The 17,206-nt window shown below is 45.7% G+C and overlaps 1 protein-coding gene across 3 annotated transcripts in view; it reads left to right on the plus strand.

Annotated features, from left to right (window-relative positions):
• Window positions 1-17,206, plus strand: part of MICAL3 (microtubule associated monooxygenase, calponin and LIM domain containing 3) — a 278,633-nt gene that overhangs the window by 141,342 nt on the left and 120,085 nt on the right. For all 3 annotated transcript variants that reach the window (XM_054718660.1, XM_054718658.1, XM_054718659.1), the window contains exon 18: window positions 4,524-4,710. In XM_054718660.1, coding sequence (XP_054574635.1) covers window positions 4,524-4,710 — 187 coding nt within the window. The remainder of the gene's footprint in view (window positions 1-4,523; window positions 4,711-17,206) is intronic.

Here is a 17,206-nt window from a genome sequence, read left to right on the forward strand (position 1 = left end):
ATGTTTTTAAGGGTCACTTATGTTCTCTTGCAGGACTTTCTACTATCCCCTAATTGTGCCTGTGCACTCACCTGCTCTCTGCCCCACCATCTTCTCAACTCCTCCCTTCCCCCATTAGCTTCCATTGCTCTGCCACCCCTGGGAAAGCTTTGTCTTCTTTCTAGTGCGTCTACGGTGATCTCCCCATGCTCCTCCTTGGGCCCGCAAGTTCTGAGTTGAGAGCCTATGAGCTGGCTGAGCAGAGGCTGGTGACATTCACATTGTCACCCCTCTAAGTTATGAAGTTAGTGTGGGCTGATGTAGGAGCGCAATAGGTCTGCTTAGGGGTAGGGGGACAGAGGGTCTCCTTACCATGATAGTACTCTTCTCTCCCCTGCAAGTATTTCACCCTGAACCTGCTAGGAAACTAAGCAGTCATTGTTAATGCCCTTGGCCACCTTCAGTGCCAAGGGACTGACTGCATGGGCCTCTCACTGAGAGGAAGATCCTGACCCACTTTTGTACACATACTGCATGCAGTCTGCCCAGGACTTGGGGGCTCAAGTCTTTTCTCCAAATAATTTCTGGGATTTGTCTGGCTCCTTGGTGAGAAGAGTTTCTCTGAGCACTAGCAATAGGAGGAGGAAAGGCAACATCCCTCGGCTTTATGTAGAAGTAGCAAGCTTCACTCTGAATTTGCTGTCTCTACTGTCTGCTATTTATAAGGGTAGTGATAGGTGGTAGTATCTCCTGCCCAGGAGAAATCCCAGCTCAGGCTGGTGAGAGACTGTGCAGAGCACAGAGTATGTGGTGAGCAGGCCATCGCCTCTGCCTCTGGCCACCTTTTGGCTGACAGCGTTATCCACATGGGGAAAAGGAAGTAAGAACACCGAGATGACGGGCTTTTAGAGTGCTCGTGGCTAGGTGATCATATTCTAGCACAAGGAGGAAGGGTGAACTAAAAGCAAAATGCAAGCCTTATTGAGCCACTCATGCTTCTGGGTACTAAGGATATGTCTTTACTATGTATTTAAATAACGGTCTAAAGTTTAAAAGGACCCAAAACTGGCCTTACGGTCAGGCCAATGTGTAAGTTACTTAAAACGTTTCCTTTGATTTTTTTTTCTCCATCTTATATTTTATAGCCAGGGCCTGAACCTTCTCGACGATTTTTTGTCCACCAGTGGGAGCTTTCTCTTAATCTTCGCTCCTCCAGCCGCCCTGCCTCTCCTTCCTCTGACTCCCTCCGACAGGTAGCAGGCCTGGAAATTGGCAAAGTGTGTTTCTTCTTAAGCCTCTGCTCACTTCACCTACACAAATGCCACCTGGCCCCAGGGGTATTGCAGAGCTCTGAACTTTGCTTGTCTCCTATAGGAATCCAGTTGTGTGTGTGTGTGTGTGTGTGTGTGTGTGTGTGTGTCGTGCAACAATCTGTTTTACATTTGGGGTTTGTAAGCATAAACTTAAGTTTAAGAAGCTACTATCTTTCATTGCATCAAGTTCTTTTGACATAAATCCACTTTTATTATATTTCAACTATATAAAAAAATTATAACTATTTTTCAGCCATTAGCTTCTTTAACTCCAAATATCTTTATATTAATATGTGTTACAAAATATGAACTACAGTGTAATTAAATCTTTTAAATGGAGTGGTGAATATGGCAGTGTCGTGGGTGCCTCATGAATTGTGATCATTTAAGGAATGAACCCTGCTATGTCCTACAGTGGACCTGAAACAGCTATACAGTAGTTTACAGAGAACAGAGGGTCGCTTTGCCTTTCCTATTTGTTTCATATTCTCGTGCCTATAGCAGATCATGGACTGTATGTGTGGAAGCATGTGCATGTGTGGCAGAAAAAGTATAAAGCCAGGGATTGCTATGTCGTCACTATTTCTTAAGAATAAGAAGAAGGAAACCATCTGTTTTTTATGCCAGAAACAAATAGAACTTCTTTTGGGGGGATGCTTGTCAGTATTATCACATCACTGAGAACTGAATGTGACAAATGCTTTGCAGGCCGGCAGCCCTGAACTGTCTTTACTGACTATAGGATGTACTGACAGTGCTGATTTCCGGTGCAAGAAAAGGGCTTGCTCAGTTTCCCAGCCTCATATTTGACATCTGCCCACGCCCTCACTTACCTGTTGCAAAATGAATGAAGCTGTTAAACAATCTGCTCAACTCTGCCTGCTGTCTATCTGTTCCAGGCCTCAGCTCTCCTAAAGACTTTAATCTGAAGAAAGTTTAATTTAAGCCACTTGTTATTCTTTTTTTTTTTTTTTAAAATATATTTTATTGATCTTTTACAGAGAGGAAGAGAGAGGGATAGAGAGTTAGAAACATCGATGATAGAGAAACATCGATCAGCTGCCTCTTGCACACCCCCTACTGGGGATGTGCCCGCAACCAAGGTACATGCTCTTGACCGGAATCGAACCTGGGACCTTTCAGTCCGCAGGCCGACGCTCTATCCACTGAGCCAAACCGGTTTCGGCACACTTGTTATTCTTAACCACTATAATGCTATAGCATTAAAGAGCAAATAACAACAATTCTTGAAAACCTCCTTAACTTAAATCAAAAAATATAACTCACTTTTCAGTTCCAGCTAAACCTTAGAGAATTGTTTGCCCATTTTTACATAAAGTTAGTGTTCTCCTTCAGTGCTTCTCTTGTTGGTTCCTGCTAGCCCAGGGCATGCCATTGCTCAGGCCAATGATTCCCTCACACGTGGCTTTGTGTTTGTCCATGCAAACCAATTTCTAACCAGAGTTGTTGGCATCCCCAAGGCAACTGCTTCTGGGGTGCTCTAAGTCAGAATTAGAATCAGGCTCCTCACACTTGGCAGGCAGAACCTGCTCCACAAAGTTTATGAGAGAAGTGTCACACACATTAGGTGTCTTGGCCATCGCCACTGGAAGGGTAACCTGGGCGTGGAGTCTCTGAAGGACTGCCAGCAAGACTTTGACCTCTTTCCCTGGGGACAGACTTGAAGTCAGGTTTCCTAGCAGGAAGGTTTACAATGGAAACTTGATAGTTTCTTCCTGTTACTTCAATATTGAGTAGATTGGGGTTTTTGTCTTGTTTCAACCTATAAAAAAAAAATCCTGTGGAATAGAAACATATTCTGACAACTCAAGACTAAACTGAGCAACTTGTCTATATGCTACAGGTGTTAGCCTCCTGCAGCTGTGTCTAAGATGCCCAACCCAGTCTGGAGGGCTTTGGTGTTAGTGCCTCGGTGGAACACAAAATCAACAATGAGAATAGGCTGAGAAGGGGTCTTTCAGATAAAGCTCAGGAATATTTTATGTATGTGACAGGGCTTGTGAGTGAAGTATTAATAATGAGGAAGAAGGTTATCTATTAGCCAAGTAGAGAGTCAGCCTTTGTAAGAATGAGCTTTCTAAATGAGGAAATAACTTCATAAGCCTCCAGACCCTTGAATCATGCTGTCACCAGTCTGACATCTGCTGTTTGGATGGGCATCATTCCTCTCAAGTTCTCTATATGTAATTTGAGTCACCAGGATATAGGCCCTTCTTACTTTCTTCTGTATTTGCATTCATTCCAACTTCCTACTTCCCCATTCCACAACACTGTATATTCCAAAAAGACCTGGAAGACTGTGCTCTTCCTTAATGGATGGAATTGCTCCTGCCTCTGCTGATTGCCCTATGTGGACATTGACACCCGTGTTTCTCACCGCCTTGTTTCTTTGTCTGTACACTGTGTGGGCATGGTTTGCTGCTGCACCCTGTATTCACTTTATACCTTTCAAAGGGTTTTTTCCTGTCTTCTTAATTTATTTATTTTTTCCTTCTCATTTCCCTTCATTCTGGTCATTTTATAATCTCCAACCAATAGAAGTATATAAAGATGTACACGGGTGGAGTGAGCTCATTGGCTGAGCAGATAGCCAATCAGCTTCAAAGGAAAGAACAACCCAAAACCCTTCTAGACAAGAAGGAACTGGTAAGATATACTAAGGACACTGTCTGTAGATATAACACAGCTATGGTAAACACACCTCCTTCATTCTAAGTAGTGTAGTAACACACAGTATGTGCCAAATGGTATTTTTTTCGAGGTTGTCTGAATTTTGTAGCTGAATTCCTAGGATGGTGATAGTTGTTTTAATAAGAATGTTGTGTGGGAAAGCATACTTAATATCTCTAAAAGTGATTGCTCTAGAGTCCAGGGGACCCACATCCATGTAGAAGTACATGAATACTTAATATATATTTTTATGTTACCTTCAAAAACAGTTGTCAAAATAACTTGGTTTGATTTTTATAAAATTCTGTGAAACAGACTCAGGTTTCCTCCTGGCTTGAATCACATGGATTCAGAATCCACTGGTGCTGCGTGCTATGTGGAACACACGAGACAGTCACTGTAGTAATGCAGCTGCTCAAAGTGAGCATCTTTGTCAGACTCAGAAGAAGATCCCTTAGTGAGGGCTGGTTTCACCTAAGAAAGGGTCATGCACCTCCTGGAGACATTGTCCTGACATGTGTGCCTCACACCCCTTTATAGGGCTCAGTAAAGAAGGAGTTTCCACAGAACTTGGGAGGCAGCGACACGTGCTATTTTTGCCAGAAGCGGGTCTACGTGATGGAGAGACTGAGTGCCGAGGGCAAGTTCTTCCATCGGAGCTGCTTCAAATGCGAGTACTGTGCCACCACTCTGCGCCTCTCGGCCTATGCCTATGACATCGAGGACGGTGAGTCTGTTTGACTTGAGGCCATACTTAGAAACTGAACTTAGGGCCCTTTTTTCCATTTGAGCGGATCTTATGGCCTCTTATTATGCTCTTATGTGTACATTTTATCATTCTGCCTCTCCTACCCCTTCCCATTCGTCTCCCTCTAGTCTTTGTTTTTTTCTCTAAAACTCTTATAAATAGTTCACCTAAGTCATCAGGCTGTATCATAGCATTACTATGATGATGGCAATGAAAATGGCATGCACTTACTTAAGTCACTTTCCTGGCTTCACAGACACTTGCTTTCTTACCTCATGGTGGGATCTTAAGATATAAGGGACATGATGTGGATAAGTCTTTTTTGTCTCTACTTTAGAGAAGGGAAATCACAGGCCTATAAAAGTCACATTTCTTGCCTAAGATCAATGACAACAAGTTGAAACCACATCCCATGCCCCTGCGTTCTCGGACTTTTGCCTCCTGAAAATGACACAGTTGTGCCCCCTCTCTGTAGCCCAGCATCTCTCTGGTGAATTGAGAACTCACGGCGCAGCGCTGAAACCTTATGTACTGTGGTCTTGGCCTTTTGTGATGGTTACAAGTCCTTGATGGGGCAGAAGATAGAAAATTATCCAAACAGAAAACAATGCCTGCCATCTGAGACCCTTTAAGGTTAATCAAAAAAGGTCACACTGATGATCCTACATCCCTGTCTGCAAGATGGTGTAGAAACTTCATGAAAGTTAGTCTTACTGATTCAAAAGGAATGAAAAGCCCTAGATTAATAGGAGAGGGAAGTCAGTCCTCATAGGGGTGACATTAAGTCCATTACATCAATAAGTGTTTTCAGGAGATAAAGGATACGGGAGAGGGACACCATGCAATTAGGAAATAGTTACTTCAGTCATCCAGACCCTCCTCCTAGTGAATAAATAGGCTGTCAAACCGTCAGAATTAACCAGAAAGGAGCCAAAGTGGTGAACTGAGAAAAGTTAACTTACCATGAGGACACCTGTTCCTTTTGTTATATTAGTGAAAAGCACCACCCAGGGAGGAAAAGTCTAAGACAGTTGTCTAGATAAGAAAAGTATGGTATCAGGTAATGTATTTTCTGTTCCACTGTTCCCGCACACCTGCTCTTTGAATAACAACTTTGATCTCCAAGCTTTGGGGTTGGTGGATGAAGCTCACTCAGTGCCTTTTTAACTGTCCTCATTGCTTGGATTATTTTAGCCTTTTACTGTATAGTCTGCCTTGAAAGAACCCTAAAAAGTCCAGCAAGTTGGTCCACAGGTATTTTTGACCATAGGCTATGGGCTCATTGTTGCCACACTTTCTTGAGGACACAACTAAAGTGTGAAATTGCTTTAAGGAGCTTATATTCTGATTGGAATGATAAGACAAGGGCAAGTGAGGCAACAACAAAGAATGATAGAATATATGTTAAGGGCGGAATTATGTAGTATGGATTATAACGTTGTACAAGTTCAGAGGAGGGAGGAATCTATGAAGTCACTATTCATTAGGAATGACTGAACTGACCTCAGGCTCAACTTAGAGAGTAGAGGGAAGAGATGGTATATGAGGCAAGAGGATGAAAGCTCAGTGAGAATGACTGTGATGTGGGGACAGGATGAGTCTGGCCAGCCTGGTAAGTGCATTGCTCTTGACACTGAAGCAGGGAAGACAATGGGTCTAAACCAGCTCCCCAAATTTTAACCCCAAAGAACTTTTTATCAGCTCCATCAGCTCAGCCTCTCCACAAAGGACAGGTGAACTAGAGAAAAAAATGGAACTTTAGGGGTCCTAAAATTTTAACCTGGTCTCCAACCAAGTTACTGTGTGATTCAAACTCTAACTTTATCTAAGCCTCAGATAAGAAAAGAAAAGCTGGGGAAGTTGTGGCTCAGGACAAAAGAAATTACCCGGGCGCTGTGCTGGGCCTTTAAAGTATATCAGGTCATTTCATCTTTATACAACCCCAGAAAGTGGCTAGTTTTGTTATTGTAATTTTACAAATAAGGAACTGAGTTCAGAGAAGTTAAAAGTTGTTTGTCCATAGTCACACAACTAGTAGGTGCTAGTTTTCACTAAATGGCCTCTGAGGTCCCTTTCTATTCAGATGTTCTGGGAATGGTAACTCTGGGTCGATGTCATCTCCAGACTGGTAAATTGAGAACTATATACTTCAAAAAATTTTGTGTGTTTTACCCTTGTCCCTGTTTATTCTTCCTTCAGCTCTTTTAAAAGGATACAGACTGCCCTAAAAGTAAGCTATGCTTTCTCTTGCCACATACTAGCTTATATTTTACTGCTGACAACTCTGAAGACAAGAACTCCAAGTCAGACAGTATTTGCAAGTCTTTCCCTGTCATCTTGAGGAGAGAAAACACATGCTGCCTGCTGAAGTGGTCTATGAAGGGCCACCCTTAGTAGGCATAAGCCTGAAATAGTCTGCGCTCTTCATCACTGCCCATCCTACCCTGACCACCACTGCATCTGCCACCTTGACTGCTGGTCTCTGTGGCTCCACCATTGCCCCCTACAGTCTGCTTTCATAAAGCAATCCAGGGGATGTACTAGTAAGTCAGATCTTACCAATCTCCTGCTTTGTTCCCTTCCTATCTGCTCCAGTACCAACAATCTTCACAGGCTTAGAGCTTCACTTGTCTGTCCCAGCCTGTATCTCCAGTCTCTCAGCTTTAGCTGTACCCTGGCTCATTGTATTACTCCCACATTGGGCTCTTTTTCATTCTATAAACATGGTTAGCCATTGCTACCTAAGGACTTGGCACTAGCTGTCTCCGCTCCTGGAATGTACTTCCCCCTATCTTCTCAGGGTGGGCTTCTTGTCATTCACATTCCCTCATACTGTACTCTAAGCATGCCAAACTAAAAGGCTAACACAGGCCAAATAAACAGTGTTGAGGTTTTTGTGGGCCACAGAAAAACAAAAGCTTCAATTTCCATAGAAACGTGGGTTTATTTCAGTAGAGACATGCTGAATACAAAGGGCTGAAATAAGTGAGTAATCGTTAACATAAAATAATAGAACATTTTAGTAAAATATTTTTAACATTAACTTATCAGACACTGAATAACTGCACAAATTAATAAGCATAACGCAAATAAACCTATTTTTCTTGTTCTCCAAAAGGGAAATATTTCCTGTTGCGCACACCAAACAAGTCAGTATAAGACTAATGACATGGCCATCGACTACTAAAATATTCGCTGCTAGTATTAGTGGAGAGAAATGGTGCGCCTGCGCATAAGGGAAATGAATGCAACACGATTATAATAATCTGTCATTGGCGAATGTTATAGTTCGTTATTAATAACTAGTGGCCCCGTGCACGAAATTCGTGCGGGGGGGCAGGGAGGAGGGTGTCTCTTAGCCCCGTCTGCACCCTCTCCAATCTGGGACCCCTCAGGGGATGTCTGACTACATGGACTATTTGGATTTTGAATTCCACATGGTCCATGTACCATATTTGATTTTATAGTTTGAAAAAGTCTTCATCTGGAATTTCTGCCTTAACTATACGGTCAATGTCATCTTCTGTTCATAATTTGGATTTACTATCTAATATCCTATCTAATAATAGACAAATATGCAAATTGACCATGCCTCCGACACACCCACAAGCCACGCCCACCATCCATTCAGAGCGAGTATGCAAATTAACCCAAACCAAGATGGCTACAGCCACAGAGAGCAAGGTTTCCTAGGTAACAGAGGAAGCCAAGCTTTCCGCCTGCTCTTGCCAGGCCTAAGCCTCCACTCAAACTACAAAGTTTCAATTATAGAAGGTAAACAAATTCAAACAAATGGCGGCAGAACAGAGCTTGAGAGAGCAGGCCAGGGTTGCCGCCGTCAACAGGGGAAGCAAAGCTTTCTGCACACCCTGGCCGGGCCCACCCGCTTAAGGCAACAAAGTTTCAATTATAACCCCAACACAAATGGCTACGGGCCTTGGAGGGAGCCCCAGGCTTGGCTCTGCTCCAGGCTACAAAGTTTCAATTGTAGAAGGAAAAAAAATTCCAGATCCCAGGGCCTCTGCTTGCATTGCCAGGGGGCGTGGCCTGCCTACAAACCACCACAGGTCCCTCTCTCAGGCTGCCCCACACCCCAAGGGAACCCCCACCTGATCCAGGACGCCCTTCAGGGCAAACCAGCTGGACCCCACCCCTGTACCAGGCCTCTATCCTATCTAATAAAAGAATAATATGCAGATTGATCATCACTGCAACACACAATATAGCTGACCCCATGTGGTCAAAGATCCTGCCCCCATGTGCACACAAGATGGCCAGCAGGAGAGGGCAGTTGGGAGGCACCTGGCCTGCAAGGGAGGGCAGTTGAGAGGGACCAGGCCTGCAAGGGAGGGCAGTTGGAGGTGATCAACCCTGCAGGAGAGGGCAGTTAGGGGTAACCAGGCCGGCAGAGGAGAGAAGTTGGGGGCAAACAGGCTGGCAGCAGAGTGGTTAGGGGGTGATCAGGCTGGCAGGCAGAAGCGGTTAGGGGCAATCAGGAAGGCAGGCAGGCAAGCAGTTGGGAGCCAGCAGTCCTGGATTGTGAGAGGGATGTCCAACTGCCCGTTTAGACCTGATCCCGGTGGGCAGTCGGACATCCCTTGAGGGGTCCCAGATTGGAGAGGGTACAGGCTGGGCTGAGGGACAACCCCCCTCCATGCACGAATTTCGTGCACCGGGCCTCTAGTAAATAATATATGAGCGTGAGGCAGTCTGCGTTTCTGAAATTCAGTGACATGAATTTTAGCTATAACTTTACCAAATAAATGGAATTTACATATATCATTTAAAAGAGCATTCAGCTTAATATTAAAAACTCTGGCTACCAAGTCAGGTCTGTTTTCAACTTTTTGCCAGCATTGTAAATTGTTTGTAATATTTGCCCATTTGAGGTTGCATGTCATGGTTATGAATAAATCAGGCTTGCCATACTTCATTACCATTTCCATAGCATCCTGATATCGCTGCTGCATATTTCTGGGACTACCCTCAAAAGATGATGGAAGTATTATCATTTTACCAATCAGCACATTGTCATTTTCAGATCTACATGTGAGATAATCCATCAAACCACTATATTTTTCAACTCTCAACTTAGATTGGTTTGCTTTAATGAAATTTATCAGATTGGCCTCCATATTTGAATATGAATCCACAATAAACTGTTGAGTTAATTTTCCTGCATTTAAAATAGGATTGAACGTGTCCTGCACAGAGAGATGAAATCCATAATACTGCATTTGTGTGACTCGTGTCCTTACATTTTGCCTAGTATTATTATCGATTACACTGTTGTCTCTGAGTCTTAATGCAATGTCTGTTCCCCAGCCTTTTTCACCATGTGGAAAAAGAATAGATATGTCATTGCATCTAATGTAGGAAACAGCATACTGATTTGTTTCATTTTAGTGGCATTTGGATTATTGAGATCTGGTTTACAATGAATGAGCAAGTCCCTTTCAAAAGGAGGTTCTCCATATTCATTTCCGAATATGACGGCAACCTCAGTTACATGGGGAGAATTATATCTACCTGGATCACTGTTAGGATTGTATTTAATCGCCATTGTTACTTCCGTGGGAGCAATACCTTTTGCTGCTGCTTCAGATTGGGCTTCCTTTTCTACCTCATGTAGCATCTTGTACGATTTTGTTAATTCATTTATTTCATGCATGAGGTTGTTGATGGTGATCATGAGTCTTTCTGAGCAGCCCTGGTTTTCTGGCATTGCTAATCTTTTACTTGTCGCTTTGGCCATATCTAAAATATAGAGTTGAGCAAACTTCTGAGAAACACCATCTGAAGGATGTAAAGTTCTAGTACAGTGATAAACTTGTCCATGTATTCTAAAACAGGATGGCCCATATCCTGGTGGCGATGCAATATTTGCACCCATTGAAGCAAAAGCAAAAGAACTATTTATGGAATGAATATTTTCCATGAAATTTTACTGTCAGAATCTTCGTTTGTCATTAATCTTTTTAAATATGCCAAGTATTCTGGAAAATGTATATCATTTGGACAAACTTTACCTTTGCTACAACATGGAGTAAATTTTCCATCAGATGGTCTTTCATCAGAGAAATTTAGTGATAGGCAAAATTCACATCTAACAGTCATTCCACCACAACTATGTTCAAGAATTGCATCCTCATGTACTCCATTTTCGCTGAGAAGGCAGTTCCTACCAGTATTGGTAGTACTTGTTGATGACTGTAATTTAGACATATTCTGACATCACCACCTCCTTTTTCAGCTTCAGAGGCACGTTGGTCTTCAGACATTTTCTGTCAATGATGCTGGTTTCTTTTGGCTGAAGAGCTACGTTGTGTCAGTAGTTGCTCTTTAGACATATTCCCACCTCCCTGCTGTCAGGGTCTGGGATGCAGGTGAATGAGAGTCCTGGCTGTCAGGTCGCTGAGAGCTGGCTGAGCTGGCTGATTCTGGCTGATCCTGTGGGGGATGGGACTTCCTCCTCCCTGCTGTCAGAGTCTGGGCCAGTGCCCACCGGGGCACAGCGTCAAGTCCACCTGCGCTGGGAGACCCAGAGTCAAGTCCCCACCCACTTGCATGTGCTTCAAAATCCTGCGAGATCCAGACCTGCCTGTGCCCACACAGACGGACACAACATCACGCCGCACGGAGCCACAGGACCCTCCGCGGAGCTGCCTCCGTGGTGCGTGGGGCTGAGGGAACCCGGTGGATGTGGCGCAGAGCAGCAGCTGGGACCCGCCCCCCCAGCGGGGCTGAGGGAACTCCGGCAGTGCGTGGAGCTGAGGGAACCCTGGTGGCAGGTGCACAGAGTGGTCACTGGACCTTCCGCCCCCCCCCCACCCCTCCCCAGCAGGGCCACGGGAACTGCGGCGGCAGGCATGTGGAACAGCCGGCCCCACCCCCACTGTGCACACTGCCATCTTGTGATGGCATTACAGCATGATGATTAATTTGCATATTACCTCTTTATTATATAGGATTATGTATAACAGAATATTGTAAAAATTAAGTTACGAAATTTTTATTAAAACGTTTCTTACATACCGCTATATTCGCTGGGGTATAAAAATATTCACCGTGGGCCACATGCGACCCATGGGCCGAGTTTGACATGCTTACTGTACTTCCTCCTCAGAGTGGCATTTGCAGACATCCTGGTCTACAGTATTCACTACTACCTGCTACTTATTCACATGTCACCTTCTCCATCCAAGCAGAGACTAGTCTGTCTTCTTTTTAAAAAAAATATATTTTTTTATTGATTTCAGGATGGAAGGGAGAGGGAGAGATAGAAACATCAATGATGAAAGAGAATCATTGATCTGCTGCCTCCTGCACACCCCCTACTGCGGATCGAGCCAGGAACTTGGACATGTGCCCTGACCAGGAATCAAATGGGGATCTCTGGGTCCCTAGATCAACACTCAACCACTGTGCTACACCAACAGGGCTAGTCTGTCTTTTTGACTGGAGCATTCTCAGTGTTTATAACCTGTCATATAATAGCACTCAGCATGTTGTTGAATAAATGAATACATGGCCCAGTTTACTTTTAGCCATCTCTTTTCTCCAATTTCCTCTTCTAGTAACTCCTGTATTTAATTACCAAATTACCAAGATTCCTTAATTTATTTAGACCATGTAAAATCAGTGACTTCACTGAATCAACCATAATGTGTAGTTTGTTTATAACATTAGCATAGTTGTATTTTTTAACTGAGATAGTCATCCTAATATATAAAAACCCTGGGTGGTAACAACCAAGGCTCGACCAACCTGACGTCAGTCCTGCAGTCAGTGCTGGGTTGCCATGGCAACCCAGTGCTGACTGCTTCTGCTGCGGGCGCAGTGCCCCAGCAATGACTGCTGAGGAGGCTGCGAATCAGGGCCAGAGAGAGGCCTGAAGAGAGAAGCAGGGACTGATCCTTTGCCTCTGAGGCAGCTTTTGACCAGCACTTGCCTCTCTCTTTCTCTCCCAGTCTGGCCAGCTGCCGTGCCTCCATTTCTTTACAGGCCTCCACCGTTGACAGGCCCAGAGACGCTGACTGGCATAGGAACCGACAAATCAGAAGCAAATGTGGGTGCTGTGAAGAACCACTGGCTGCCTAGAAGGCGGAGCTTCTAACACTGACTGGCATAGACACTGACCAATCAGAACCAAATGTGGGTGATATCAGTAGCCAATGGCTGCCTAGGAGGCGGAGCATCTGACTCTGATTGGCATAGAAACCTACCAATCAGAACCAAATCTGGGTGCTGTGGGGAGCCAATGGCTGCCTAGGAGGCAGAGCTTTTGACGCTGACTGGCATAGAAACTGACCAATCAGAACCAAATTGTCCAGCAGAGGAGGGCAGTTGGGGGCAAGATCAGGCCTGCAGGGAAGGGCCGTTGGGGGCAAAATCAGGCCAGCAGGGGAGGGCAGTTGGGGGCAACCAGGCCAGGAGGGGAGGGCAGTTGGCGGCAAGATCAGGCCAGCAGGGGAGGGAAGTTGGGGGCAACCAGGCCAGCAGGGGAAGGCAGTTAGGGGCAACCAGGCCGGCAGGGGGAGGCAGTTAGTGGCAATCAGGCAGGCAGGCAGAGGCAGTTAGGGGCAACCAGGCCAGCAAGGGAGGGCAGTTAGGGGTAATCAGGCTGGCGGGCAGAGGCAGTTAGGGGCAATCAGGCAGGTGAGCAGTTAGGAGCCAGCAGTCCCAGATTGCAAGAGGGATGTCCCTAATTGGAGAGAGTGCAGGCTGGGCTGAGGGAACCCCCTTCCATGCACGAATTTCATGCACTGGGCCTCTAGTCATAGTATAATGGCTAGAGCCAGGCTTCTGGTCCTGTCTGAGAATTATTGAATGGGGGACACTTTAGGCGGGTTGCTTAGCCTTTCTGTGCCTCAACTGGAGAAAGGTGGATAATAGTACCAATGTCATTGTATTTTGAGGATTAAATGAGTTGATGTAAAACAGTTATAAGGCCCCCAGCCCAACCCCCTCCCAGATGCAGGCCACGGGAGCCATCCGGCCACCAAGTCTGCTGCAGTGCTCGCCGGTGCCCACCAAGTCCACCGCCTTGCCAGTCGACCCACAGTGACAGCTGCGGTGTAAGGGGCAGCTCGCACTCTCCCGCAGTTCTGCCTGGGGCATCTTCACTCACCTAGCACTGTGGAGAGGTGTGAGGAGAGGGTGCCTGCGGAAGGAGGCACCTGCGGGGCTGCGCAGGGATTAGCGCTGGCTCCTGGCACTGTGGGGTCCCCTGCAGGCCAAAGTCCCCAGGGCCTACTGGGCAGCGCAGTTGCAAAACTGAGTGCCTGTGGCTGGTGTTCTCCCCTTCCGCAAGACCACCTCACACTCTTTCTACTTGAGGAGAGACTCTGGCTCGACAAGCTGCCTGCACAGACTGCCTTCTCATGTTCCCATAGCCAGAGACATGGCCCGACACCATTGATGACCAGTCTCAGGGCCCTTGGGTGACTGGCTGGTGCACCATGGAACTTAAAGTATGGGTGGATGGGGTTCAGACGATGGTTTGTGGGGTCACTGAAGTCACAACTTGCCAGGAGGTTGTAATAGCCTTAGTTCAAGCAATAGGTCAAACTGGAAGATACACTCTAATAGAAGAATGAAGAGATATTGAAGGACATTTGGCACCTCATGAATATCCCATCATATCCTTAAACAAATGGGAACAGAATGCCAGTGACATGCAATTTATCTTACATCAGACAGGACCATGAGTCCACTTCTCTGCTGAGTAATGTCAGGCCACCTGGTTGGTAGCCACATTGGATCACATGGGGGGAGGAAGGTGTGTTTCTTAAAGAATGAAATAAAAAACAGACAAAAAAGTAGTATATGATCCAAGCACTAATGCATTTTGTCCTTTCCTAATTACATTTTATCTTAGCCAAAATTAAAAGTGAAATGGTTTATTACAGAAAAGGAGATTGTATCCAAGCTGGAAAAAAAAAATAACCCATGACTGGACTTCCCTTGTAGAGGAATGAACAGTGAGCTTTCTGGTCCTTTGGCTGTGAGATGTTCCTGACAATAGCTGTAGTGTCTCTCAGTTTTGATTAAGTGCCAGAAGCTAGTGGGAAATTATGTTTCAGAAAACGTACTGTGTGTATGAATATTATTTGAAATTATGAAAGTTCATAAGCTATTTTTCTAAAAGATTTATTCAGCCTGGCCAGTATGGCTCAATTGCAGCATCGTCCCATACACTGAAAGGTGGCAGGTCTGATCCCCAGTCAGGGTGAGAATGGGAGGCAACCAATCAATGTTTCTCACATCAGTATTTCTGTTTTTCAAATCAATAATTTTTTAAAAAAATATATTTATTCAGTGTTGCAGGGGAGTGCCAGTAAAACAGAAGTCAGTTACCTTGAAGGACAAGAAATATAATCAGATCACCAGTTGAAGGGAAAAAAGGAAGAATGCCATTTCATCTTTATTTACTTTGAATTTTAGGTTCTTTCTCTCCCTCTCTCTCTCTCTCTCTCTCTCTCTCTCTCTCTCTCTCTCTCCTTTCTCTCCTTTTTCTCCCCCCAACCCCAGCTTCATTGAGATGTGATTGATAACATAACATTGGGTGAGTTTAAGGTAGGTAGGCAACATGCTGTTTTGATACATTTATTAATTGTAAAATGATTACCACCATATTATTGGCTACCAGCTCTATACTGTCACTTAGTTACTAATTCTTTTGTGTGGTGATAACATTGTTTTTTATTTTCATTTTCTTTATTGATTAAGTTATTACATGTGTATCCTTATCCTGCCATTGCACCCCCACCCACCCCAACTCATGCCCTCACCCTCATGGTGTCTGTGTCCATTGGTTAGGCTTATATGCATGCATACAAGTCCTTTGGTTGATCTCTCCCCCTTACCCCTGTCTTCCCTTTCCTTCCCTCTGAGATTTGTGGTCTGATTGATGCTTCTCTGTCTCTAGATCTGTTTTTATTCATCGGTTTATGTTGTTCATTATACTCCACAAATGAGTGATATCAGGTGATATTTATCTTTCTCTGACTGGCTTATTTCACTTAGCATAATGCTCTACAGTTCCATCCATGCTGTTGAAAATGGTAAGAATTCCTTCTTTTTTACCACAGCATAGTATTCCATTGTGTAGATGTACCACAGTTTTCTAATCCACTCATCTGCTGATGGGCACTTAGGCTGTTTCCAAATCTTATCTATGGTGAATTGTGCTGCTATGAACATAGGGGTGCATATATCCTTTCTTTTTTTTTTTTTTTTTTTTTAATTTCTTTATTGATTAAGGTGTCACATATTTGTCCTCATCCCCCCATTCCCATCCCACCCCTCTCCCCACGCATGCCCCAATCCCCTGTTGAACTTAACCATTGGATAGGCTTATATGCATGCATACAGGTCCTTTGGTTGAACTCTCCCCCTCCCCCCACCCTCCCCCTACCCTCCCCTATCCTCCCTCTGAGGCCCGATAGTCCGATCGATGCCTCCTTGCTTCTGGTTCTGTTCTTGTTCCTCAGTCTATGTTGTTCATCATTTCCTCTAGATGAACGAGATCATATGTCACTAGATATATACTAATAAGAACTGAATGTGAGATGAGCAATAATATTTATGCTGACAGGCAAATGAATCAATCTGTAGCGAGCTTCCCCCTGGACCAACAGTTCTTTTGAGACCCAATTTCGATGTCCAGTAGTTCCTTATGTGTACATGTCAGCACTGACCCCTCAGCTCTGGATGGTGGACAAATGGTGGTAATGGAGGTCCGACTCCCTCTGGTTTGGTCTCGGCCGAACCCAGGGGCACGGCGTCACCCGGACTAAGGGCACGTGGCCTCACCCATACCCAAGGGGCGCGTGGTCTCACCTGGGCCTGGGACCCAGCCTCACCCGGATGGATCCAGGGGCGCACGGCCTCACCCGGACCCAGGATCTGGCTTCACCCGTACCCAGGGACGCTTGGCCTCTCCCAGACCCAGATGCACGTGGCCTCACCCGGGCTTAGTTGCACAAGGCCTCCCCTGGATCCAGGGACACATGGTCTCTCCCGGACCCAGGGACGCTTGGCCTCTCCCAGACCCAGGGCCACTTGGGCTCACCCGGGCCTAGGTGCACGAGGCCTCACCCGGATCCAGGGACACATGGTCTCACCCTGACCCAGGAACGTTTGGCCACTCCCAGACCCAGGGCCACTTGGGCTCACCCGGGCCTAGGTGCACGAGGCCTCATCCGGATCCAGGGACACATGGTCTCACCCGGACCCAGGGACGCTTGGCCTCTCCCAGACCCAGGGCCACTTGGGCTCACCCGGGCCTAGGTGCACGAGGCCTCATCCGGATCCAGGGACGCATGGTCTCACCCGGACCCAGGGACGCTTGGCCTCTCCCAGACCCAGGGCCACTTGGGCTCACCCGGGCCTAGGTGCACGAGGCCTCATCTGGATCCTGGGACACATGGTCTCACCCGGACCCAGGGATGCTTGGCCTCTCCCAGACCCA

The sequence above is a fragment of the Eptesicus fuscus genome, chromosome 7, assembly GCF_027574615.1.
Source record: "Eptesicus fuscus isolate TK198812 chromosome 7, DD_ASM_mEF_20220401, whole genome shotgun sequence".
In the NCBI taxonomy this organism is placed as follows: domain Eukaryota; kingdom Metazoa; phylum Chordata; class Mammalia; order Chiroptera; family Vespertilionidae; genus Eptesicus; species Eptesicus fuscus.